The sequence below is a fragment of the Camellia sinensis genome, unplaced genomic scaffold, assembly GCF_055761805.1.
Source record: "Camellia sinensis isolate YWXY unplaced genomic scaffold, ASM5576180v1 Unanchor3, whole genome shotgun sequence".
In the NCBI taxonomy this organism is placed as follows: domain Eukaryota; kingdom Viridiplantae; phylum Streptophyta; class Magnoliopsida; order Ericales; family Theaceae; genus Camellia; species Camellia sinensis.
In genome coordinates this window covers 11,061,301-11,088,462 of record NW_028129178.1, presented here as the reverse complement: position 1 = coordinate 11,088,462, position 27,162 = coordinate 11,061,301, and the positions used below count along the sequence as shown (strand labels likewise).

General features: G+C 33.9%; 2 protein-coding genes across 4 annotated transcripts; one reads left to right on the top strand and one right to left on the bottom strand.

Moving 5' to 3' along the window:
* Window positions 1-5,406: 5,406 nt before the first annotated feature.
* On the top strand, window positions 5,407-11,188 carry LOC114281972 (protein NPGR1). The gene is made up of 6 exons (XM_028224586.2): window positions 5,407-5,778; window positions 6,147-6,478; window positions 6,589-6,847; window positions 7,468-8,678; window positions 10,259-10,406; window positions 10,499-11,188. Exons 2-6 carry the CDS (start codon window positions 6,287-6,289, stop codon window positions 10,807-10,809), a joined length of 2,121 nt encoding a protein of 706 aa, XP_028080387.2. The 5' UTR covers window positions 5,407-5,778; window positions 6,147-6,286; the 3' UTR covers window positions 10,810-11,188.
* Window positions 11,189-11,506: 318 nt separating this feature from the next.
* LOC114281973 (uncharacterized) lies at window positions 11,507-20,345 on the bottom strand. Of its 3 annotated transcripts, none has more exons than XM_028224590.2 (4): window positions 20,187-20,345; window positions 18,049-18,154; window positions 17,801-17,855; window positions 11,507-11,698 (listed from the first exon to the last, which is right to left on the bottom strand). In XM_028224590.2, the coding sequence occupies exons 1-3, from the start codon at window positions 20,291-20,293 to the stop codon at window positions 17,841-17,843; spliced, it is 228 nt and encodes a 75-aa protein (XP_028080391.2). In that variant the 5' UTR covers window positions 20,294-20,345; the 3' UTR covers window positions 11,507-11,698; window positions 17,801-17,840. The 3 variants fall into 3 exon arrangements, with proteins under 3 accessions (XP_028080391.2, XP_082768661.1, XP_082768662.1); XM_082912535.1 differs by lacking the exon at window positions 11,507-11,698 and adding an exon at window positions 11,871-12,096 and having other exon boundaries at window positions 17,802-17,855; XM_082912536.1 differs by lacking the exon at window positions 11,507-11,698 and adding an exon at window positions 17,279-17,322.
* Window positions 20,346-27,162: the final 6,817 nt, after the last annotated feature.

The following is a 27,162-nucleotide window of genomic DNA, read 5'->3' as shown; positions in this document are numbered from 1 at the left end:
TTTTGGGCACCATAAATGATACCTATCATACCCCTAAAAATCTTAGAAATATATTACAACGTACTTTTTACACCCCATTATCCCGTCATTACCAAACTCCCGTCGTCACCATTTGAATACTCAGTGTTGAACAAATTAAATATGTCCGGATACTTAATTCTAAAAATATTAAATTTCTTCAGATACTTAGTCCCAAACAATTGAATTGGTTCTAGTTTTTTCATTCGAGTACTCAGTGCCGAACAAATGAAGTATGTCCAGATAATCAATTTCGAACAACAAAAAAATGGTTCCAACTTAGAAACAAGTTTTCGAATAAATATAATTTGTTCAGTACTGAATTTTCAAACAAATTCCGTAAACTCAACAGTAGAAAACGATGAACATGAATAGAATACCTACCTTCTATATAAAAAAACTACTTAAAAATGTCTTCTTTGTTGGCCATTGTTGATTTCAATATAAAATAGAATGCAAAAATGATAGATTCAAGCAAAATAGGTTTGAGTGTGAAGATACAAAGTGAAGAGAGTAAGAAGATAAGAGAGAATGAAAGATTGAGATTGATTATGAATAGAGGGTCCAAAATACTTTGATTTGTACTTTTTCTTAATATCAAATATTTTTTGATCATTACAAATAAGGACATAATAGTAATAAAAAATTTTCATTATGTTGGTGTGCTCAACCTAATGTTTGGGTGTGCAAATAGAGCCATACCAAAACTTGGTGTTTCAAAATCATTAAGTGTGTCTTGAGAAGAGATGTGTACTAACAGGGTTTGGTGTGTGAAAATAGAATCTCCCTAATTTTTTGAATAAATTATAAATACAACCTCTAAGATTTTATTAAAATACAAATTGTTTCTTATGGTTCTGAAAATTATAAATATCCTTGTTGGAATTTGTCATTTAATATAGTTGATAGAAAAAAGAAAATTCCTAAACATCCTCCTATACAACAATGAATTTACCAGCACTATTAATTGACATATATTGCTAACATTATTAAAACTTGTTAATTGACTTAATAAATTGATTAATAAAAGTGATTATTGATTATGTGATTAGGAATTTTAAATAGCGAGATATAATTTTTAGAATTACAAAGAATAATTAATATTTTAAACAAATCTCAAAAAATATATTTAGAATTTATCTTAATTTTTTTACTTTATATTTTAACTAAAAATTACTAAAAAAATCACTTCCTAATCTGTTTCGAAGTAGATATGCTATCTAGATGACTTATGAGTTGAAGAAAGTCAAAAATCACGCAAGGGCCTCGTTTGGTAATTATATGTTTTAGTCAAAAAATTAAAAAAAAATTATTATAAATTATCATATTATTTTTTTTTATTTTTCTACATATTTTTTTATAAAAAATTATTAAAATATCTTGTTCTCAAACGAGATCTCCATAAAATTATCAACAGATATACAGGGGCACTATGGGAAGAGTCTAAAAAAGCTAGCTTTTTTAGCTAAAAAAGCCAATTTTTTTTTATCAAAGAAGCTAGTTTTTTTGTCAAAAAAACATTAAAAAAGTCAAAAAATTAATTTTTTACCAACTTCTTAAAACACCACTTAGAAATGTCCAATGACACAAGTCAAAAAGATTATGTTCATTAGTGATAATTAACATCATGATGATGATGGTGTATGAGTTTCATTATTAAAACATAAAAGTAGACACAAAAAAGTCCATAGCTGCGGCGCTTTCGTTAGACACCGCAATGCATGCCTCTTGCGAAGGTGATGGAATTGATTGACAATCAAAATCCTTTTTGTGTTTTATATTTTTCTCTTTTAATCAAATTTTGAATGATGTAATCTTGATTTTTAATTGATTACTTTAAAATATATGAAGCTAAATAATTTCTTAGAAGCATTCTTAATTGAACAATGATGGTGTAGGGTGTTTAATGATGAATTGTTGATTGATCAGAGATGGATAATAATTCCTTTGCTTGGTTTGGATTTACTAAAAGCACTTGTTAAAAAATTTTACTTTTTTTATTTTTCATATATTTTTTTTGGTTTTTACTAAAGTTTTTAATATTTTAATTTTTTTTTAATTTCTAGACATATCTAACATAAATACATTTAAAGAGTATAATTTTTATAATTTTTTTTAATAAAAAAACTCACTAAATACCAAAAATACAAAAAACAAATAAATAAAAATTCAGTATATTTTTGTATATTTATTAATTTTTTGAAATATTTTTCACAAATATTTTATTTTTTAGATACATCTAAGTAAAGTAAATTTAAAAAAGTAAAAAAAAATGCTTAAAATTTTAAAACTATTCACTAAAAATAAAAAAACACAAAAAATAAAACATTCAATTTTCAGAAAACTAAATTCAAAACACTGAAATATATTATTGCCATGTGAGATTACAATGATATATTTTTTTTCTTTTCTTTTTAGAACAAATGATGGCACTCAAGCTTGGAAAATTATTCAATATTTTCGAAATACTACCGGTGTGTTTGGTTTGTATTTGTAGAGTAGTTATTGAGATAAAAAGTACGAAAACTTGTTTGGTTCGCTTTTTTTCAGAAATGATTTTGAAAAATTATTTTGAAGAGAGAGTTTTAAAAAAAAGTGATTGATTTGATGTGTATAAGAGAGAGAGTGATTTTGGAAAGTATGTAACCAAACAAAATTTTGAAATTTTTTTTGGAAAAATTTGTTTGATTTGATTACTCTTGAAAATTTATTTATAGTGAATTTTTCTCAAAAATAAACCAAATAAGGCCGTGTGTCTGTAAGCCAATCATTATTTATTATGCCTCGTCATATCTCTTAATTGCCTAACATAATACTCTACATACTCATTTCTTCACCAATTACAATATTATTTATACTCTGAAATTGCTGAGTAATTACGCTCAAGCTCACAAAATTTGTTTCATAAGCCTTCGTTTGTGATGTGGGTTGGTTTTTTGCTTTTTAACTATTTTAATCTAGGGCTAAAAAGTCTTGTTTGGGATGGACTTTTTAACTTTTTGACTTTTGTTACAGAAAAATGAAATTATTATGATTTAGATGTGATATTTTATTTTATTAATTTTTTAATATATTTTATCTTTTTATAATTAAAATAGTCAAAAAAAAAAAAAAAAAAAATTGCATTCTTTTTGAGAGGAAAAATTGTATTCCAAACATCACCTAACAAAATGGGGGAAGGTATTTGGGATTCCGAGGTATTTCATCATTTGATCCGCAAATAACAATAAAAATATCACATCAGAAAAAGTAGACTCTATTTTTCATTTTTTATTTTTTTTGGTAAAAAGTAGACTTTATTTTACCTTTTAAAGGTGAGACTTTAAATCACTTTCCTATTTTTTTTTTTAATGTAAGGTACTAAGAGTTCGTTGAGACAATTTGAAATAGTGATTCCGAGTGTCTTCACATGAAGATGCCAATATTTAGATTTTTTTTTTGTTTTATTTTTTGGTTTTTAATTTTTAGCATTGACTGATTATTTTATTTTTCTAAATATATGTATATAAAAAGATTAATAAAATACAAGGGCAACAAACAACAAACTGGTGCAGTTATACAAAAATACCTAACCCATGCCATGCTCACTAGTTGGATGGAATCTTAAACAATCTTCCTCCATGTCACCTCCAGTGGCGGAGTCAGAAATTTGATATAGGAGTACCTATTAATTATAATTTAAAAATTTTTCTTTCCCAATCAATAACTAAGTGTTTGATTCAGTGAAATTAGCATTTAGTTCTTAAATTTACATATCCAAAATAGTATAGAATAATTTAGCACAATAGTGATGTAGGTTTGTAATTTCTTGAGCATTGTGCCTTTTTCTCCCTCGAACTACAAACATATCATTCATTTGGAGAACATCAATTTCATGCTTTTATGTATATTAATATTAATAAATTTAAAATAAGAGCAAAATAAAAAAAATTCATGTTATTTTAATTTTTTATTTTTTTAAAAAATAATTAATATTTTAAGATAATAAAAAATAAAATAAGAAATTAATATTTTAAAATGGAAAGGAATAAAATTTATAATCTTCATAATTAACAGCAGATCCATCGAGGGTACATATACCACTATATAGGTTTATTTTAGAAAATTAATTAAAAGTTAATTTTTTTACTTTTTAATTTTTTTTAATCATATTATTTCTCTATTTTTTTATAAAAAATTTAAAAATTAATTTTTAACCTATTTGTGTTGTAATCAGCCTGCAAAGAGGAGAATCCTATTAAATACTAATTTTTCTCTCTATATATATATATCCATTAAAAACAAAATGGCAGAGGCATTGGTGATTGCCAAGTAGCAAATTTTTCGAATCTTTTAACACACACTCCACACAGTGCAACTGGTGATTATGTCACCAAGTAACAAATTTTTCGAATCTTTAACATACTCTATATAGCACAAAAAAAAAATAATAAATAAAAAGTCAGGGGGGCACGTGACCCCCCTTGCCCCTACATGGCTCCGCCCCTGGTCATCTCTCTCTTACTAGAAAAATAAATAAATAATAATAATAAATATGCACAATTTGATTGGATGCAGTCGAGTTGAGAGATTACCTAGTTAAAAATGTATTGAAAATTACCTAATTACATCCAAAACTGACTTACAATATAAACTTATAAAAAGAATTAAAAATTTAGATAAATTACAATGACACTTCTTAAGATTTGGTTTAATTACATCTCACTCATTAATATTTTAGAAATTACATTATCATCTCTGTGATTAATAGTCTCATTTCACAAACCCTCTACTTATATAAAAAATAACAACTCCTAGTAGAAAAATAGAAGAAATTATATTAGAAAAAAAAATAAAGCAAAAGAAATGAAAAAAAGAAAATAAAGGAAGTAAACCAAAGTAAGAAAAGAGAGAGTGTACAAGTTCAATGTATTCATTCCGTCTAAATAATTACAATGGCAAGTGAGTTAGTATAATTTTTCAAACGTTAGAGAGTGATATGTATTAAATCAAAACCTCAAGAGGTGTAAGTATAATTTATCCTAAATTTTTAAAACAAAGTTCTACATGACCAAAACAAGTGTGCTACGTACCCAAAACTAACTAGATATATAGAGGTATTTTGGAAAGATGGTTAAAAGTCATCTTTCAGCTTTTAACTCATTTTAGATCACATATTCTCTCACATTTTTTATATATATTTTTTAAAAAAACCAAAAAATTAATTAAAAAATTAATTTTTAATCATATTTCCAAAGTAGGCCATAATGCACAAATGTGACAAAAAACAAAAAAACCTTACTTGCGAATAAAGATTTTTTGAAAAAAATAAATTGAAAAAGTTAATTGAAAAGCTGAAAGGAGTAGTCATGTTTCAACAAAACCATGTGGTGCCCTGCCCATATCACTGTCCTTTGAAGTCTTTCCATAAATACATAAACCAAACAAAATTCAGACCAAAACATATAACCCCATATATATACAAACACCTCTGCAAACCTTCCAACCACCATTGCACCCCACTACCCACCCACCACATATCTGCAAATCTCTCTTAACAATAAGCTGAGCAGATACAAAAAGAACCCAAAAAAATTATAAAAGATGGGCTATCAAACTCAGATCTCTACACCCAATAGATAATCTCTGCCTTCACCTAACTTGCACATCATTTGGCTTTGCCTCAAACCCAGAAGAGAAGAGAAGAGAAGAGAAGAGAGACAGAGAAACAGAGACCTTACAAGTTGCTTTCAGGGCTACCTATGGGTTTTTGGTTTTATGGTATGTCCAAAGCTCTGTTTCTCTTGTGTCTCGCTGCTTTTTTTTTTTTTTCAACTTTTCTTGTTCTTTTGATGTTCATCTCTTTTAACTTTGTCCCAAATTCCTTTTGTTTCTCCGAGTTTTATGAGGTTCTTCGAGGATTATCTGACATGGGTTTTGTTCTATATTCTCTATATTGTTCAGTTTTCTGATCAAAATCGGATTGGCCATTACGACATTTTGATCTTCATTGTTCTCTGATTTTGAACCTCTGTTTTATGATAAGGAAATGCATACAACTTTGTCCCAAATGTTATGTTATCTGATGATTTACGTGCTTCAATAGCTGTTATATAGTTCTCATTTCCAAGTCTATATATCTATGACAGGGCTTCAATGTTCTTGCTTCTTTGCAAATTGAGGGTTTTGTTGAAGACTGTTTCAATTCAGTTTTTTGGTGAAAGTTGACTATTATATATAGTCAAAAATCTGAAAAGAGACCAAAAAATTATTTTCCTTTGCGGAGAAGATGTTGTGTTATTGCTCAGGAGAGCAGAAGTTGGAAGAACCGGCGCCGGAATCACCGGAATCGCTGGCGACACGGGATTTCTCAGCAAGTGGGCTTTCGTCGAGGACCGGGGACTGGGACTCAAAACTTGAAGATGCCCAAGTGGATGAAGCTGAGTCCACTTTGAAGGAGGCTCTCTCATTGAATTATGAAGTGTGTTTTATCTAAATTGTGTTTTTGAGACTTCTCAATCAATGTTGCTAATTAGTACATTGCGTTTTACTGGTTTTTTATGGCATTGAATTTTGGTGTTTGGGTTGCAGGAAGCTAGGGCATTGCTGGGGAGACTTGAATACCAAAGAGGGAATTTTGATGCTGCCTTTCAAGTGTACCGGGGGATCGACATTAGAACTTTGTCGCCGAGGATGACTAAGGCTATCATGGAGAGAACCCGGCAACAAAAACCTCGTTCCAAAGGCAAAAATGTGTTGTTAGGTGTAATGACACTGCATTCTGTGAGCCTTCTTCTTGAAGCAATTTTTCTCAAAGCAAAATCATTGGAGCAGCTCGGGCGATTTAAAGGTTTATCCATTCTCTCTCTTGTGACAACTTATTTATCGGTCTATATCACAACTAAAGAACATGAATACTTCAAATGTTATTGTTTTTCAAACAAATTTTGAATGGGATGAATAAGTATGGCCTTCCAATTTGTGGGAATTTGTTGTCCTAATGAACCAAGCTACTCGGCTTGAACTCGTGTTTGGCTTGTTAAAAGTTTGTTCAAGATCAACTCGGTAAGTTGGTGAATATATTTTTTAAAACTCGTTAAGTTTTTAAACCAAGTTTTTGTAAACTACTGTTTGGCTTGATAAACATAAATACACTATAAAAAACCAAACGATTTCAGCTCGACTCATGTTCAACTCATTAAAAGCTCATTCAAGATTTATTTTTTTTGTAAACAAGTCAAGTTTGAACATGTTTTGAAAATCGTTAAGTTTTCAAACCAAATTTGAACGACATACTACTCAGCTCAACTTGGCTTGCGGCCCTAGTTGTGCCAGATGGTTAATTATTTGTATCAATTTAGTTCTTTGGGTAGAATTCAGGATGACCGATCAACTGTAGACTGCAATGGCTTGAACGTTTATTGATATCTTGCATAGATTATTCACATTTTTTATGTTTTAAATTTATAGAGGCTGCCGAGGAGTGCAAAACAATTTTGGAAATAGTTGAATCGGCATTGCCTAATGGAATGCCACAGGACATTGGTGAAGACGTTAAGCTGCAAGAGATGTTCCACAAAGCACTAGGGTTGCTCCCCAAGTTGTGGATACAAGCAGGTTTTCTCGATGAAGCGATAACTGCATATCGACAGGCTTTAGTCAGGCCTTGGAATTTGGACCCACTAAGGTTGGCCGGTGTACAAAAAGACTTAGCTGCCACATTGCTCTATGGAGGTGTTGAAACAAGCCTTCCACATCAATTCCAACTATTGGCTTCAACCACCCCTAAAACTAACACAGAGGAAGCAATTCTTTTGCTGTTTATCCTTATGAAGAAGGTGTTATATGGTGAAATAGAGTGGGATTGTGAAATTATCGATCATCTGACTTTTGCACTCTCCATGTGTGGGCAATTCGAACCTCTAGCAGCGCATGTGGAACAGGCCATTCCGGGTACATACACTCGAGCTGAGAGGTGGTACTTTCTTGCTCTTTGTTATAGTGCTGTGGGTCAAAATGAGGTGGCATTGAACCTTCTAAAGAAGGTTTCAGGGTATTCAGAAGCAAGGCACAAACCCCACTTGCCTTCATTTTTGTTGGGGGCAAAATTGTGTTCACAACATCCAAAACATGCTCGCGAGGGAATAAACTTCGCTCGTAGAGTGATTGACTTATCAAGTCATGGAAATGGGCATTTCTCGGATCAGGCTCACAAATTCCTCGGCATTTGTTATGGGAATTTAGCAAGAATTACCGTTTCAGATTCTGAAAGACTTGGCTTTCATAGAGAAGCATTAAATTCGCTAAACCGTGCTGCTCTAATTGGTGAGGAGGACCCAGAGATAATGTTTAGCCTTGGGTTAGAAAACGCCACGCAAAGGAATCTGAGTGCAGCGTTCGATAATGTAATGATGTACTCCGATATGGTATCTGGAAGCTCGAGAAGAAGTTGGAAGCTATTAGCTCTAATATTATCTGCTGAGCAAAAAATCACAGATGCTGAAACTGTAGTTGATCTTGCTTTGGATGAGACTGGAAGGATTGACCAGTTTGAACTTCTTAGATTAAAAGCTGTTCTTCAGATTGCTCAAGAACAGCCCAAGCAAGCAATAGAAAGCTACGGAGTTTTGCTAGCTCTTATTCAAGCACAAAAAGAACAAAGTAAGGACTTCGATTCTGAGGTGCGTATAATCTGAAATTTCTCTAAAATATACTAGTATACTTCATAAATTTGTAATGTAAAATGATTAAACTAAGGTTTGGTTGGAAATCTTTTAAAAAAGAGTATGACTTATAATTATATATTTGGGTAAATTACACTAAACCCTCCTTAACTGTGATCCATTTTTGAGTTACTCACTTATGTTTAAAACTCGAAAATTAACTCCCTTCAAGTTTAACCTTGTGACACTAAACCCCTTCCATTCGTAATCTGATAGGGTTTAGATGAAAACATGCCACATGAGCACCATATGACATATTAATTACATTTTTAAGATGAAACTACCCTTATTCTTTTTACCAGTTTAAGATGATATTCTTGAGATATTAGATTAAAGATGGAAAAAGTTCACTTCCATGAACTTGCAGACACCAGAACAGGTAGTGAAGTAGGTGGTGATTGGTTGTAAAAGAAATTAGGTGCTGATTAGGAAGATGCTTATAAAGTTATAATTAAAGGGTAAAAAGGTATAATAATAATTTTCATTAACAGCGTCAATGACATTCTGAATTAATTATATACTTGAATGGGGTAAACTGTCGAATTTTAAACGTTAGGGGGACAACTAGGAATTGGGTTATAGTTGGGATTAGCTATAATTTGCCCTATATATTTCATATGGTGTCATTAGATTTGTTACGACCCCTCGTGTGCATGACTTATTTATGCAAGTAGAGCGGAAAGGAATTCCAAAACAATATTTTCTTAGGTTTTGTTTGGTTTAAAGATTTGGGGAGAGATTTGAAAAGAGAAAAGAAAAAGGTATATTTACATTTCACCTAGTTTCATACATATTTTTCCTTTTTCTTTTTTAAATCTCTTCCCAAATTCATGAACCAAATGCAGTCTTAGGAAAACACAAATGTATTTGTGTTTGGTTTTATTTTTGTGTTTTGCAAAACGAAGAAACTTGTTTGACTAACTTTTTGTTTTTTAATTAAAAATAATCCACTTTTTAGGAAACATAAAAGAATATTGAATTTTTGAAAATTGTTTCATGTAAAAATAAAATGAGTCATTATTTTTTATTTTTTGATAAGTAAAAAATGAGTCATTATTTTTGTCCAAAAACAAGAAAAGCATAAACGATGAAAACAAAAACATAACCAAACAAGTCCTAGGCTATTTCGCTTTTTCCTCTAAAAATCTTTTTTTTAAAAAAAGATCCAAGATCCAAGTACAGCTTTATTTTGAAGTAAATAAAATGGTGTGTGCTGAACAATGTTAAAGCAATTACCATCCTCACGGACTCACTACAGTTAGTCCAGCGGTTGCAAGATGGAAGCAGGACTGAATGGGATCTACAGAATCTGTTGCAAGATATATGTTATTTTTGTAATATGTTAGATTATGTTTGTATTACTAAGGTTTATAGACAACATGTAAAGGTGGCTCATGTGTTGGCAAAGAGTGGCCTTAACTTATGGTTGTACTCTGTGTTCTCTTATGTATGATATTATCTTGTTATTTCTCGAAAAAAAAAAAAAAAAAAAATGGTAGAAGAAAAGTTGTCTCTCAGAATTTTCTTTTCTTGCACAGCTATTGCAGGAAAGAATATTAGAAATGGAAACTTGGCAAGATTTGGCTAAGGTCTATACAGAGCTCGAGTCATGGCCCAATGCAGAAATTTGTCTAGGCAAAGCCAAGTCGCTTGAATTTTACTCCCCTGAAAATTGGCATACAACAGGTTCGACTTCAATTCCAATTCAATTAAGTTCTTTATACATGACTGTACAAACAGAAAAGCTTACCTGTATGATTCTTTGAAATCATTTACAGGTAATTTGTTCAAAGCTCAATTGTTATACAAAGAAGCCCTTGTTGCCTTCACAATTGCATTGTCAATAGAACCCGATTATGTCCCAACTATTGTTTCAACTGCAGTTGTACTGATGAAAATGAGCAGTCTATCTCTCCCCATTGCAAGAAGCTTCTTAATGAATGCTCTGCGATTAGAACCCACAAACCACGATGCATGGTGGAACCTTGGATTGGTTTATAAGATGGAAGGCTCAATGCAGCAAGCAGCGGATTTTTTCCAAGCTGCGCATGAGTTAAAGATGTCAGCTCCTGTTCAAAGCTTTGTATGACTGGTAAGGCAAGTATGAACATCAGCGAGCTTTTTGTGATGTTTCAAGAATCTAATGCCCAAAAGATTCACCAGATTGGTTCACCAGAGAAAAGTTTATAGTAATCAAAGATTTTGTATATTGATTTATCAAGGTGAGGGACATTGGATTGAATGGAAGAAAGAAGTGTACTTACCAGGTCTTGTAACATCAACCAACCCACACTGCAAGAAATGTATTTATTGATAGAATTTGTTTGGGTTATTTTCTTCTGAATCAAATTACATCTAAAAGAGTGGTTAAGCTGTAAGAATTAGAACTCGTCCATGAGGAATTAGAGTGGTTGGCACTATCATTGCTCAAGGTAATCAAAGGAAAAAGCTTCCATTCTCAGCCGTAATGTACTCCTTGGGCTCAGCATAACACAAGTCCCTTGAAGAAAATTCGGTTGCACATTCATAACCGAAAAATTAAATCAGAAATGATAGTAGGTCTGACCATAAAAGTTCTGAGTATGACAGCTACTAACTACAGAATTCATAAATGGGATCATAAATTCCATACTTATCTTCAGGCTGTCATACTACACTGACCAAAGTGGCTTGCTGAAAGTTGGGATGTTATAAAACACAAACCACACAGAAATCACCTTCTTTTCATTCCAATTTTCAACTACATTTAGAGTATGCACTGCTATTGTTGTGTAAAAGCCGTTACAAAGAGGAATGAAAACGAGAGCAGCATATAAAGGTGACAGTAAAGTTCAATTCTTGAGAGAAATAAAAGTGATACACATTGCAGAAAACGGCAGAACACATCATTTAGATTGCTGTGTTGGAAATTTGGAACAATTTCATTCTCCATTTGAAAGACTTGGATAAAGGTCGCAATGGCTGCAGTGCAAACTTAGCTGAAGAAAGATTCAACATCTACAATAATTACCTTGCTAGATCCCATCATCCAAAAGAGAAATTAGAAGGAAAAATCAACTGAATTCTTTCAACAATATGAAGGAAAATGATATAATCTACAGGAAAACAAAGAAGAAATGGTAACAAATTTTGCTGTACAGAGATCAGACCTGGACCACAGAAGCATTTGCATTCAACTTTATTTTCACAAATTTTTCTATACAGAGATCAGACCTGGACCAAAGAAGCATTTTACATTCAACTTTATTTTTCTGTTTGTATTACATAATGATTTATTCCAAGTAGATCTGGACAAAAGAAGCATTTACAGCAGAAACTTTGAAGGCTTGACGAACACAAGAAGACTAATGAAAGAGAGATTAGTACTCTCAAACAACTGCAAAAAAACAAAAACAAAACCAGTGAGGATCACTAACTTTTAGAATCATTAACATACTCTTCTCTGCTATTTTGCAGTCTATTAAACTGATAAATTTGACTTTCTGCTGTGAGTTACCATCTATAGAGCTTATCTAATTTTGGAAATTGCTAGTTGGATGGAAATTGTAGAGAAAAGACAACCACATAATATTGAATAGCATGCCCAATAGTTCCAATGAATGTGCTGATATTGTTGCATCAATGTCGTGGTTCAAGGATACATTAAATGTGGTCTATGATTTCTATCCGACTATCAAGAGCCTAAGCTTTTAACAGGTGAACACAGAGATAACCTTCCCATACTTCCATATAAGAGGCAATATTTGGTTGCTGTTTTTATAAGAGCAATATAATTGCAGCTCTAGAGAATTGAAAATAATTCATTAAAATACAAACAATAAGATTGGAAAAATGAGAAACCATCTCTAAATATTCAAAAAATTTATGGGACTAGTGGCTAAAGCCGCTGAACAAATAAGAAGTGCTCTTGAACTGTACGACACCATCTTATTTCTCATATGCCCAAAATATGATGACCAATAGTTCTTAGAGATAGGCATGCCTTCAATGAGACTGAAAGAAAGCAAATATCTTCCTAATTCCCTTTTCTCTTTTATATACCAAAAGCTCATACAAGATTTGGCCCCAACAGAATTCCCTTAAGCACACATACTATTTGGACTTGAACAAAATCGTTCATTAAGCAGCTGGAATTTATTTCCCTCAATTAAAATATGATTTTTCACATAACAAGACAGTTTTTTTTTTTTTTTTCAAATTTCACTATTTTTCTGAAATATATGAAAGAATATTTTCATGTTTTGGTATAATCAGAGAACACTTTGAAATAATTTAGTAAGATTTTTTTATTATGACATGATCGCAAAAGAGAGATCGTGAACTTTCCACTTGATGAAGTTTAGAAGTGAATATGTGAATGACAATTTACCTATCATCAACTGTCCAATAGCATAAATTAAATCCGACCTCCAATTAAGGCATTTTCAGTTGTTTCTCATAGTTGAATGGCAGGCAAGTACTATTGAATTCCTCCTCGTACACATTTTTGAGCAGCGAAACTATGGTCAGCTTATGAAAAATGGATAATGCATCTAAATCACCTAAGTTTGCTATAGTAATTAGCAAGACCGACAACTATGAAGCATGAATATTTCTAGAAGAGAGTTGTATCCATATTGGACACAATACTCCTCGAATATTCACGGATACATAGCTGATATTTCCTAAATATATCTATAATTTAGAAGTAATTTTCATTAATTTAAAAAACATATTGGGTGCCTTTTAGATACTCTTAGGCCAAGTTTGGAAAGACTAAATAAGTGCACTTTTTGACTTTTTATGAAATATGGGTTGGATTTAAGTTTGGTTTGAAGTGATGTGTTAGAGAGGTAATGTGACTTAAATAAGATGATGTGACTTAAATAGGATAGTGACTTTTTGACTTTTTGGATTTTTTGGAAGATGCCAAACTTGGCCTAGATCATGTATGCGATCTATCTCGAAACTAACATGTGGTATTTCTTGCATTGCATTAGAATACAATTGTTGAAATGAATACAAGAGTAGCTTTTATTACTTTACTTACTGCTTAGATAAGAAGAATTGGGAAATAGTGAGATTAAAGCCTAGTTCAAGTTCATTTAGCCGTAATATAACCTTAAGATTTCTTCTGTGAATATATCATAAGTTTGAAATGGAGAATATTTGGTAGATAAATAAAGAAAAAAATATTTATGACAAATTTCCCTTCTTTTTTTTTTAATAAGGTAAAATTTATTCAAGAAAGAAAGTATAATACAAGCCCAAAGACAAGCCAAAAAAAAAAAAAAAAAGAGAAAAGAAAAGAAAAGAGAGCTAAATTCTACTGCTCAAGATTCTCAATCGAAGGTTCCAAGCTTGACAACATCCCTATTAGAAGGAGAACTATGCACCCCAGCCCATGAACACAAATTCTATCCCTTACATCTGTTTCCACAGTATGGAAAACAGCACATGCATCAGAAGCTTTATTGCTAAAAATCATAGCGCTCCTTTCAAGACAAATATTGATATATAGCAGCAGAAAGGGCAAGCTTAAACACTGTAGCCTTGAAGCTCTTGCCTCTCAAATTTAAGATGCACCAGTCCTATTCAGCAGACCAGTTCATAGGCACTCTAGAGACCTGAAATCTCCTCAAAACTTGCCCCCAAATCCAACCAGAATAAGGGCATTAAAAAAAGGGGCGATCATGAGATTCATATGACAAATTGCAAAGAACACAAAGAGAAGGAACCTCCATTCCCATGCTCAGGACTAGGCAAAAAATCAGCAGGGGGTGTTCTCAATAATATGAAGAATAGATCTGTTTCTAAGCCTAGGCCATCTCCAATGATCATTCCTGATAATGGAAGAAACCTTAGCAAGTAGGGAATTTCCTAAATTCCTAACCACTCCTTCACCATAGATTTTATACAGAGCGCCAACTGGATGCCAATTATCCAACTATAAAGAGTCTCACCTCCATCCCCAATCATATATCTGATTAAAGGCTGAGCCAAGACTCTTAATTTGAACAATTTCCTAATTGTCCAAGAAGAATCTTGAGGAAGGGTCATATGCCACAAATTCTTATGCTTGATTACAAAAGTGTGAATCCATTTAACCCAAAGAGTGTCTGCTTTTTAACTAATGGCCCACAGATGTCTAAGCATGTCAGCTTTATTCCAAAGCTTTTGAGGTTCGAAACCTAAGCCACCTTCCAATTTAGGAGAGCAAACAAAATCCCAACTAACTTTAGCACCTGTTTGCTTCAAAGCAGTCCCTGTCCATAGAAAATATCTAATTACTCCTTCAATTTCCTTTAAAATCCTTTGATGCAAAATGAAAAGAGAGCACCAATAAACCTGAATACTCCATGGAATAGATTGAGCAAGCTGTAATCTACCACCAAAGGACAGTAACTTATCGCACCAGCTTTTAATCCTCTGAAGAATTTGTAAACAATCTTCATGATAAGACAATCTAGAAGAAATGAGTGGAACCCCAAGGTATTTCACAGGATAAGTACCAATAGAATAGGCAAAATGGCACATAAGACATATTGTAACTCAGCAGCCACACCAGAGAAAAACAAAGAACTCTTTCGCAAGTTAGGCTGCAGAACAGAATAGTGATAAAAATCATCCAAAGCCTCCTTAACAATGGAAAGGGATTCTTGATCAGCACCACACACAACAAACATATCATCAGCAAAGGCCAAATGGCTAATTGTTAAAGCAGCACATTTAGGATTATAAGTGAAGTTTCCCGCTTCCATCTTATTCCTTAAGATAGCCAAAAAACCCTCCATTACTAATAAGAACAGATAATGGGAAATAGGATCCCCTTGCCTAAGCTCTTTAGCCCCCATAAAGTAGTGCACTAACTCCGCATTAATAACCACAGAAAACTTAGCTGTAGAGACACATATTTGAACCCAACTAACGAATTGAAATGCAAATTCCATGACAAATTTCCCTTTTAATTTATACATGTATAAAGATTCATATAGATTTTATATATTAGTAGTGTACCTTCAATCTATTTATATTCAATTTTATTAGGAATTGTTGCATCAATATATCCATACGGTGTCATATCCTGTATCTCATATCCATCCATACTTTAAAGATCAATAGTATGAAATAGTTTCCATGAACATGTTGGACTTCAAGAGGAGATCATACCGGGTTACAATAGAATCTTTGAACAAATTGTATCTTTAATCTTTGCACCAGGTACACGTGAGAGGTGTTTTGGGCAGCTTATGCAAATCGCTCAAGCACCCACACCCACACCCACACCCACACCCACACCCACACCACTTTGGTTTGGTATTTTGTTTTACCCAAACATTTTCACGTTTTTATTCATTCAAATGACATATATTGTTTTCTTATGTAATTCAGTAGCAATGTCTACTTAATTGGTCACAGTTTTGGCATATGGAATTGTTTCCTCTGTTAGTTGTCTTTTGAAGATACCAAATTGAGGATCATAAACATCTTGTCTTTGACTGTTCCTTCATTGGACGGACATGGAGACAACAAGGTGAAAAGTGTAATGTTCAATGGCCAAGTTAAAATGGAAGGACCTGGTTGAGTGGGCAGCTACACAGCTGAACGGGAAGAACATGATCAAATTGTTGTGCCAATGATTGCTTTCGGCCACTGTGTACATCATCTTGAAGAAGCGATCATGAATGTGAGAACTAGACTTTGTCGTCTCAAAGGTATAAGCAACAGTCAGCCAAACACTTGGTTACAACATGAGTGGCGGCATCCTGTCTCCATTTTGTGGCCAATATCTAATAGAGCCTTTGTCCTATGGTAGATATTAGACTTTGGCTTTGTATGCAGGACAAATGGTAGTAGCTTTGTTTCTTTTGTCTTTTGTTAGTTTCATATGGTTACACATGGCCTTTTACCTCTTGGATGGCCCCCATCTCTTAGATGGTGTCTATCCTTATCTAGCTTGGGGTATGCCCCTTATACTATGATACACGGACACAGACACGGGACATGACGCGGATAAGCGGATACACAAATTTTAAAAAAACGGAGGACACGACACACTGGGCACACGTTCACTATATATAATTTTATTTATTTATTATATGTCTAAAATTTAAAAAAAAAAAAAAAAAATCATCGGAAGGTAATTAATAAACATAGTACCCAAAAGATTTTAATAAAATTTTATTTTTTTCTTCAAATAAAATAAAACTAATTTGTTCTATGCATTTTAGGTTCAGCAAACAAGGGATACCCAAAAAAATAAAAAAAGGGCTACTCAGAAGAGGAAAAAATAAAAACCGAAAACAGAGAACCAAGAGGAGAGAGAAAAGAAAAGAAGAAAAACGAAGTTAAGAAAAGAGAAACAGAAAAGAAAACGAAATTAAGAAAAGTGAAGAGAGAAGCAGAAGCAAAATCGAAGAGAAGAAGAGAGAAGTAGAATCGGAGAGAAGAAGAAGAGCTGAATTGAAGAGAAGAAGAACTGAATCGAAAAGAAAGCGAAGAAAAACGAAGAGAATAAGAAGAATACCTCATAAGTGCCTTCGATCGACCTCTTTGAACATCTGCAGGGCCTTCGATAGTTTATTTTTCCTCGCGTATCCTCGTGTGTCCAAGATGTGTCCAACTGACAAAATTCAAAATTCAAAAAAAAGGACACCTCTTGTAGAGTGTCCAACACGTGTCCACCGTGTGTCTGTGTCCAACACGTGTACGCTACCTTTGGAGAGGTGTCCGTGCTTCATAGCCCTTATATGATGTATCTATGCTCTTTCTTTTAAGTATTTCTTTACTTTCCAATATATATATATATTGGTCACTGGTTACCAAATTCTAGTCTTCATCCTTCTAGTCAATACGATAATATCAATGGAGGATAAATTAATTGCATGTACAATCAATTGATTGAAAGCCTGCCATGAATGATTTTTGTGTGCAATCAAAGAAATGTAGGTCATAGTTGTTGAGAAACATACAAGACGAAATTGTGGCCAAATGCTACATGATATAGCGGGTGATCATACCCACAAAAAGAAGAATCAAAGATTGCATAACATTAATTAATCGGTTGCAAGAATATACTGTGTAGAGATGCATAAACTCACAATAAGTGGTTGCCGTTGAGTAGAGAAAAAGTTGAATCATTCATCCCACCTGCCACTGCATCCACAGAATTAAACAATAAAAGTTCAAATCAACGTATATTAATGTGATAAAGTGCTTATAATTAGGGGGAGAATAGCATCATAAGCAGATGGCTGCCAACGTTGCAGACCACAAAGGACAAATAATATAACAAGGTACTGATGCAGTAAACAAATAGCATCAATTAATACTAGCAATCAAGCAATACCTTAAGAACTGGTTCGCCTTTGTTAGAGTTTGCAGATTGCTTTGCAGCTGCTGCTAGCTGTGCACGTGCAGCTTTTCCTGCAGCAGACTGATCAAATTGCTCCTGCCTGCAATTATGGTCATAGACAAATGTTGACCAATACAGCACAAAGCAAATACATTTTCATTCCCTGTTCTTCTCTCCCTGTCGTTTTAATTAACTATAGAATGTCTAAACAATGTGAACAAAAACTTCCCACGCATCCTTGAATATAACAGCAATGGAAATGCAAGCCTCATGCCAGCCACCCTGGACATTACACACACTTTCATGGTATTTATGGACAGCAAGCATTCAACACACAAATGTAGTCCTTACCTATATTACATGGACTCTTCAAAATAAATCAAATACCCATGTTGGACACCTGACACTCCAACAATGGTATGAGATATGTGCCGGATACTTTTCAACGGATACTTCTTATATAATTGTATATATCACTATTATTATATGTAAATATCGTTGTATAATTGTTATAAATATTTTTTTTGACATTGTAAATTACATATAACACCATTATGTCACATAATTAAAAATATAAAAATATGACACTTTTTTGCCGAGTCGCGTACCATTAAATTATGATTTGATGAGTCTGATCTCTACATACATAGCTACATCCGACACTCATACCGGAGTCCATGTAACATAGGTGCTTACAAATGGTAATTAACATGTAATTTTGGAACGCATGCATTTAGTATTTATGTTTTTGGCAAGCTATGAAGCACATATACGGGTACAAATGCCAGTATGGGTACATTTATGGGTACACAAATACAAAAAAATTAGAAGAAAGTAGGATACATGTACAGCCAGGCTACATTAATAAAATAATATATATTTGAATTGTAGTAGTGCATAATATATAACAATTATAAACCAAATGCAAAAAAAATATATATATATATATATTTAAAGCAAGGTACAAACCAGAGTTCAATATTCATTATTGAATTGTTGACCACCAACGCATCTAAAAGCTTAAGCAATTAGAGAGAGGGGCAACTTTATTATTTATATTATATTCTCAACATTCACCCTCACATGTGGCGAGGCTTTTCTTCATAGCAGGCCAAACACGTGCAAGTATTTTAATTATTGGGTAGGCAGTGAGATTTGAACACATAATCTATTGTTTGCTCTAATACCATATTAAATTGTTGATCATCAACCCATCTAAAAGCTTAAGTTGTTAGAGAGATGGACAAATTTATTAGTTATATTATATTCTCAACACTCATGACGCATCCGAGCCATATCCATGTCATACCTGAGCAGTACTCAACGTTTAATTTTTTTTTTTTAAAGTAATGGATATGTATTTCATGTATTTCAAGGCCAGAGTTACAATATTGAGGGTTTTGTTACAAGATGTTTGAATTATTAGAACAAGGAAGCCATCAGTAGCATGGCCTATTTATATTGCACATTTTGGCTAGCTTCTTGCCATACTTCCGCGCAAATCTAACACTACAGATAATAAGGAAAGCGGGATATCAGAGTGGAATTTAAAAACCAACAAAATAATGGTTCCTTATATTCCACATTTCTTTTGGTCAATGAATAAATACCATTCCAAAATTATTTTTTCCATATTAAATAAAAGGGTCTTAAGGGGAATACTCATAGAAATGAAATTGTTCCACTGCCCTTCCAATAGCAGTCAAATTTAATATCCTTTCGTTGGAACAAAGTAACCACAAAGCCATAATAACTTTATAAGATTCCCAAAACTCTTAAAATCAATCCTACAAAAGAGACACAAATAGTCCTTCAAACAGAACAAAGAGAACTCTTGAAAAATATCCGAATTATCCATATTTTCCTGAAATTGAAAAATAATTTTTTCTGTGGTTTCATTCGATCACTGAATCTCGAAATCCCAATGATAATATCTAGATAAACCCTAACAGAGTTATACCCAACATAGCAATAGTTCCAAATATGAGCATGGTAAGACAACAAACTGGAACATTTAACAATATTCACATCAAGATACGATCAGCGATTGAGTATGAGACTGATATACAACGATATGTATACATATGAGAGAGAGAGAGAGAGAGAGAGAGAGAGAGAGAGAGAGAGATTGCCTCTTCTGGGCGGCTTCGGCAGCTTTAGATCGAGCTTCTAGAGAGGCTAACCGTTCTTCTTCCTTTCTCTGTTGCTTGCCACCATGGAAGCAAGCAAAGCACCCCATCTCTCTCTCTCTCTCTCTCTCTCTCTCTCTCTCTCTCGTTCCCTTTCCTCTTCTCTTTGACCTGATTCGGATGAATAATGACATATGTAGTGGCATTTGGCATTTGTAAGATTTTAAATATTTATTCCTTATAAAATGTGATTAATAATAATATTATAATATTAATTAATATATTAATATGTATATTAATCGGTGTAGGTAGCATTATCAAATTCAAATTAATCCACACATGTTCACTTTTAAGTAGAATTTAAGACTTGCCACGTCATATATATGAGTACTATGTTGATAAATTTTGGAGTTCTAAAAAAATAATCAATATGTTATATTATTTAGTAATCTTGACACTATTTTACATTATTTATCACATAATATTTGTAATGTTGTTAAAAACTAATAAAAAAGTATTTCATCTTAGTGATTTAATTAATAAAAAGTGTGGGAACATATTTTTGGATTGTTCAAGTGGTTGAGGTGACCATCTCAGATGCCATGTGAATGAGCCATATTAATATTCAAAAAATTTAAATGGTAGAAATTTAAATAATTTAAATATTCAAAAATTTTAAATAATTTAAACTGTTAATATTTTAAATTTAAAAACAACTCTACACTCAAATCGTAACCAAACATATAAAAAAAAACTCAATTAAGAAATTATTTTTAAAACTCATAACCAAACACATAATTCGAAACTCCATACTACTTTTATAATTTTACACTCAAATCGTAACCAAATACATAACAAAAAAATTAAAATATTTAAAAATATTTTTATAAACTAGAGTTTGAATTTATTTTTTTATAAAATATTTTAAAATTTAAAAAATTAAAATCGTAATATTTTGAAATTAAAATATTTAAAAATATTCAAAAAATTAAAAAATTAAAAAAATCGTAACATATTTAAATATTAAAATATTTAAAATCTTAACAAAAATAAAATATTGATTTGAATTGAGTTTTGAAAAGAGTTTTGAATTATGTGTTTGGTTGTGAGTTTTGAAAAGTAATGATTATGTTTTGAATTGAGTTTTGAGAAATGGGTGTGGAATTATGATTTGAAAGCTCAAAACAAACAACACACTCAAATCAATGGGTGGAACTATAATTTGAGAGGTTTACCAAACGGAGCCTAAAGTTTTTTTATTTTCGTGTTTTTTTGTTTTTAATGAATATTTTTAAAATTTTAAACAATTTTTTTTTTTTACTTTTTTAAATGCACCTTATTTAAATGCATCTAAAAAGTAAAAAATTTGTGAAAAAATATTTTAAAAAATTAATAAATACATAAAAATATAAAAAAATGTCCTGAATTCTCATATTTGTTTTTGTATTTTTGGTATTTGGTGAATTTTCAAAAAGTTTTTTTTCACAATTTTTTTACTTTTTAGGTATACTTATGTTAAGTATGTCTAAAAAGTAAAAAAATTGCTTAAAATATTAAAAGAAATTTAGTAAAAACACGGAAAATAAGAAAGTAGAATTTCTGAAAAGTGTTTTTGGAAAAATGGAACCAAGCAAGCTGATTAGAATCTGAGATTGTCTGATAGAGGGCAAGAGTCCTAAGTAAGTTGAGACTCCTTGTTTGGATAAAGATGATACTCTTAAATGTGATCATTTTTATCTAGTTGAGAGTCTGAGATAAGTGTTATATTTGAGTCCTATGAAGTGATACTTTTAAGGGACGAGGGCACTATTGGTTATAAAAGTGAGGTTGGGTCTAAGGTATTATTATTGTGAATTGAGTACTTGAGTTGATATCTTGTGAAATAAATTACTGACTTGATTGTTAGAGTGTCTTTGGGTGGACGAGCCGTTGCGGTATTTCTTACTTTATTGTGTGTAGGTGCTTGGCTTAATCTATTCTTCTGTGTGCTCTCTAGTTAAGTTCCTTAGATTTCGGCAAAGAAATCAATTTGGTTGTGAGGTCAAAAATCAACACCCATAATTTGACACAATTTGTGGGAACTTAGCAGGAATAGATAGCCAACGTCGAATAAGAAGTAAGAGTCGGGGATGACATGTATAGCAAGGACGAAAAGTATGTTGATCTAAATACCTTAGAAGAAGACAATGATGACGAAGTACAAGAGGTAAACCCGGAAGTGAACAACACCACTAAGGGCTGTAATAGCCCGAAGAGGGGCAACCAAGAGGAGTATTACAACGAGAGCGATTTCCAGGTGTGGAAGGTCTGATGCATGCGAAAGGATGACAAAGTAAAGGACCTGCCAAACAAGCTGGCGAACCTGCAAATTGTGGTGAACTTTACGATGCAGAACAAGGTGATGTAACTGGTGTTGCCATTACCAACAACACTAACGACCGCTGCAAAAGTCGATGCCCAGCAAACAATGGTGCCAACTGTCCCGTAGCACGGAAAGAAACCTGTGATTCAAATCGGTGATCATAGAACACCGGACGATAGAGTCACGAAGAACAGATTCTTAAAGAATAAGAGAGACATAAATTAAGGGATCTTAGCAGATTAACGGACAGGGTCCTTGCCCCGATGAAGTAGTAGACGATGAGAAGTCCAAGAGGATACATCCTAGTATGAAAAGCAGCACACTGAAGAGGTTGAATTCGGTCGATAGCCGAGCCCTCTGATGGACGAAGAAGGACTTGTGGGATTACCTCCAAAGGAAGAGGACAGTGCCGAGGTTATGTCCACAGTGCAGTTGAGGTCACCAGTCTCAGTGGAATTAGATGTGTTCGAGGCACCTAAAAGATTCACCATACCAACGTTACATGATGGTAAGTCCGACCCTAACTTCCATGTCGATTTATATTTGAATGCTATGTCTCTGTGGAGTGGAAACGAGCAACTGTTGTGCAAGGTGTTCCTGTCGACATTTGGTGAAATTGCATATGACTGGTTCCTAAAGCTACCGAAAGGATTAGTTAAGAGTTAAGAAGGCCTGGCCAAGATGTTTGTGACCAGATTTTTGACTAACAGGTTACAGCCTTTGAGGGTCGATGCCTTGTTAACATTAAAGATTGACGATGACGAAAGTCTCAAGGCCTAAGCCACGAGGTATTATGAGGTTTACAACTAGATTCTAGCACGTAACCAGGAGCTAGTAGTCGTTTCTTTTAAGAACGGTTTGGAGGATGACTGCCCACTTTGGCAATCTCTGGCAAAGACCCTCTCAAAAATCATGGAGGATCTAATGTCAAGGATTGAAAAGTATACATGGATAGAGAAGGACAAGAAATCAAAGAAAGAAAGTACAGTAAAATAGGAGAAGCGAAAACAACTCACCAAAACATAGCGGAGGAGGAGCCAACACAGACAGGCCTGAGTTGGGGTTGAAGGCCATACAAGTTGTGAGCACAGTCTTCAAGATCCTGATCTACAGGATCTTGGAAAAAATCATAAATTAGCCTTACTTCATGCCTCTATAGAAAACCCCAGGGGAGTTTATGGGCAGATTCCTTGCGAAGAATTGTGCTTACCACTATGAGTAAGGGCACATGACTCAAGGATGTTGGGTTGTGAAGCAACATCTATAACAATTTCGATTTAGACCCGACCCATTTCTTACTTTTGAATCTGGGAATCCATGTCCCTAACTATTGCTCATCTCATTTTTATCTTGTTGCTAGTGGAGTTTGATTATTTGGGAGTTATGGTTGTGTTTGAAATAAGTTGGGAGTTAGTTTTTCAAAAGAGTAGTTATCTAAATTTTTGCCAGTTCACTTGAGCGGTCTTTCTTACACTTGAGCGTTCTTTTACAATTTGCAAAACTACTAGAAGTGTGGTATCTTCGCTTTAACAGTCTTTCTTGCGCTTGAGCGTTCTTTTGCAGGTCTGAACTTCTGGAAAAGGGTCATTGTGCACTCGAGCGGTGTTATTTTATTGTGTCTGACGTTCGAGCGGTGCTTTGGTCACTTAAACAGTTTGCACATATATTAGTCCAAGAAAATGATGTTTTGAGTCATTTTTTCATTCCTTTCTCTCTAAACTGTGATACCTCGAATCTACACTATTGATTGCAGTCAAGGGAGAGTCACTAATGAGTCATATGGTCAATAGCCAAGTAAGATCCCAGATCGCCGGAGGAGTCAAATTAGCCTCTCTTCTAAGTCCGGCTTTCTTAGGCAGCGCACTACCTTTTAGACAGATCTTAAAAGGTATTGACACAAGGTCTCATAAGCAACGATAAAATGTATACATATAAATATTAGAATATAAGTACATAACAACCACGAATATCCTTAATTTCAAAAGCTTGTTCCATTACATTACATCCCAAAAAGAAAATTTAAATCTTCATATGAGTCTTACAAAATATCAAAAGGAAATTTTTAACTTTCCTAAGATAGTCAAAAGTCTTCGAAGGTTTCAGGCTCGTTGTCTTCAGCTATAAATTCCTCTTCGGCACCTGGCATGATACGCCGTGAGCTTTAAATGCCCAGTAAACACACATACACCCCGTCCCTTTTTCCCAGTCCAATACACAATCATAAATATAACATCAAGTAGTAAGGCATGATAGCACCTGGCCTGATACGCTGTGAGCTTTGAATGCCCAGTAAACACACACACACCTCGTCTCTTTTTCCCAGTCCAATACACAATCGTAAATATAACATCAAGTAGTAAGGCATGATACTCAACTAAATAAACAAAGGGTTACAAGTTAGATGTTAGTAAACTAGAAATCCCCCAAAGAGATTTCGTCCTCCCAACCACAAGAATCGGACGCGGATTATTCGGTATGCCCCATCTTTTGCTTCTTTGTTGCAGAACTAACCTCGGATGCCTACTATAGACACCCCATTTTTGACTGTCCTCAAGACTTGGACGTTACTGTTTGAACACTCGGTGATCATCCATGTTCGTGTTCGTTTTGAGTTCCCGGAGGTCTCGGCCGCGTGCCTTGCCTCAAGATCTCTCAACTCGATTGTTTTTGTATTTGGTTTTGCACCAAATACTTGTGTTTTTGCTTTGAAGGGCAGGGAGTAGCTTGTTGGCCATCCCCACACCTCACCGGCCCTCCCCTTACATCACCGGCCATGGCTTGAGGCCACCGGCTGGGTTTTGTTGCCATCGGCCAAATATTTGGTCGGTCGGCACTTTGGATGGTCGACCAGCCATATTTTTTGGTCAAATAACATTTTTGGCTGGCTGACCACTGTGCATCCGCTTTTGCAGATATTTTTATGCCAGCTGTGCTAGCTGGCATACACTTTGCTCCCCTCCATACACGTGTATGGAGGGATCTCCCTCTTGACTAGCTTACTTGAGAAGCTTTGCAAGAATAAGCTCTATAAGAGGGAGCCTTTTCTCTCTCCATTAGGGTTACAACATTTTTCCAGAGGGCTCTGATATTAGGGTTAGGGTTTGCATATCCCCCATCTCTATATCTCTCTCTCTTTTGTGCATAAGTGTGTGTTTGGTCTTATTATTGCACACAAACACCCACCATTACACCTTCTCTTGGTTTCTAAGGGGCCATAGAGTTGTTCTTGGTGTTCTTGAGTGGATTCAAGCTTGAAGAACCAACTGGAACATTGTTTGTGAAGAGGGTCATCAAGGCCCAGGGTAAGAACTTCACCCTTTATTCCCCATTTTTGCATAGCTTTTTAACCAATCTTGCAACTGTTTTTAGACTTTGTATATAACTAATAAAAGTCTTGATTTTGAGTGCTTAACATAGTTGTTTAAGGTTTCTTTGTCGTTTGGGGGTGTTTGACCCTATTTTTGTGCTATTTTGGTGAGCTCCGGGACCACTTTGTTTAGGCCTCCTCACCACTGAAATCTTGAGGGATTTTAGTGGTGAGGATGGTGCCTTAAGGTCCTAAGAAGGAGAGGGCCACCCCCCCTCCTTGTTGTCCTTGAAAAGGGCCATTTTTGCCTCATGTGTGAGCATCTTGTTTAAGTGTATGATGGCCATGCCTTAGTTGTTTTTGTGCTTATATTGCCATGTATTACCTATGTTTTTGCTTGGTTTAGACACACCATGCTTGCCTTGCATACATGTCTTGTAATGCCATATTTTTGCCTTAACATGCTTTAGGTTTTAACCCTTGTTCTAGCATGATTTCGGCCTAGCTTTGTGAAGCTTTTATGCTTGTTTTAGTATGCTAAGGGACTGTTTTTGGTCATTTGAGTCATCCATGCTTTGCTTTGTATAATTACCATGCAAACTCTCTTGTATGCCTTAAGCAGTGACCCCTCTAGCATGCCATCCTTGCATCATTTCAGTGGTTTGGCACTACTTATAGCATCATTTCAGTCCTCATAGTATGCTTATATGCTTGCATTTGATGTCCCTTTAATGCTTTGCAAGGTTGTCATCTTATTCTCCATGTGTGGCCTCTTTTGTGTGCTTGCATGTTTAGACCACTTAGATGCCATCTAGGCATGTCCTTAGCTTTGTTTAGGTCTGCCTTGGACCTATTTTAAGTCCTTTTAGCCTTGTGAGGCTTGTTTGACTTAGCCATGGTTTAAGCCCTCTTAGGCTTTCCTTGAATCTTGGACCATTGTTGCATGTTTAGCTTGTCCCGTTTACTTGGTTTGGCACCTTTATAACATGATTTTCAGAGCTTTCTATGCATGCTATGTGTCCATGTTATCCTCTTTTAAGTGTGCTTAAAAGTTGTCTCCATATGCTTAAGTGTTTAGGCCTTAACATGTGCATGTTTGTGTGTGTTTTGCCTCTTATTTCTTAGTATGTTGGCCACTATTTTGGGCCTAGTATAGGGCTACCCAAATTGGTATAAGTCCATTGTTTGCATGTTGTCGCATGCTCACCTTGTGTGTTGTCATATACTTAGCCTATTGCACGTGTTGCATGCTTCAATCGCTTTGCATTTGGCATGCATTCTCTTGGCTAAGTTGCCTAACATGTTGTCCA

Bases quoted from the DNA above. Each gene is read 5' to 3' on its own strand.
- LOC114281972 (XM_028224586.2), top strand. From the start codon at position 6,287: ATGTTGTGTTATTGCTCAGGAGAGCAGAAGTTGGAAGAACCGGCGCCG. The intron at 6,848-7,467 runs GTTTATCCATTC...TTAAATTTATAG, and splicing joins GCAGCTCGGGCGATTTAAAG to AGGCTGCCGAGGAGTGCAAA. The intron at 10,407-10,498 runs GTTCGACTTCAA...AATCATTTACAG, and splicing joins TGAAAATTGGCATACAACAG to GTAATTTGTTCAAAGCTCAA.
- LOC114281973 (XM_028224590.2), bottom strand. From the start codon at position 20,293: ATGGGGTGCTTTGCTTGCTTCCATGGTGGCAAGCAACAGAGAAAGGAA. The intron at 18,155-20,186 runs GCAATCTCTCTC...CCATAATTGCAG, and splicing joins GCCGAAGCCGCCCAGAAGAG to GCAGGAGCAATTTGATCAGT.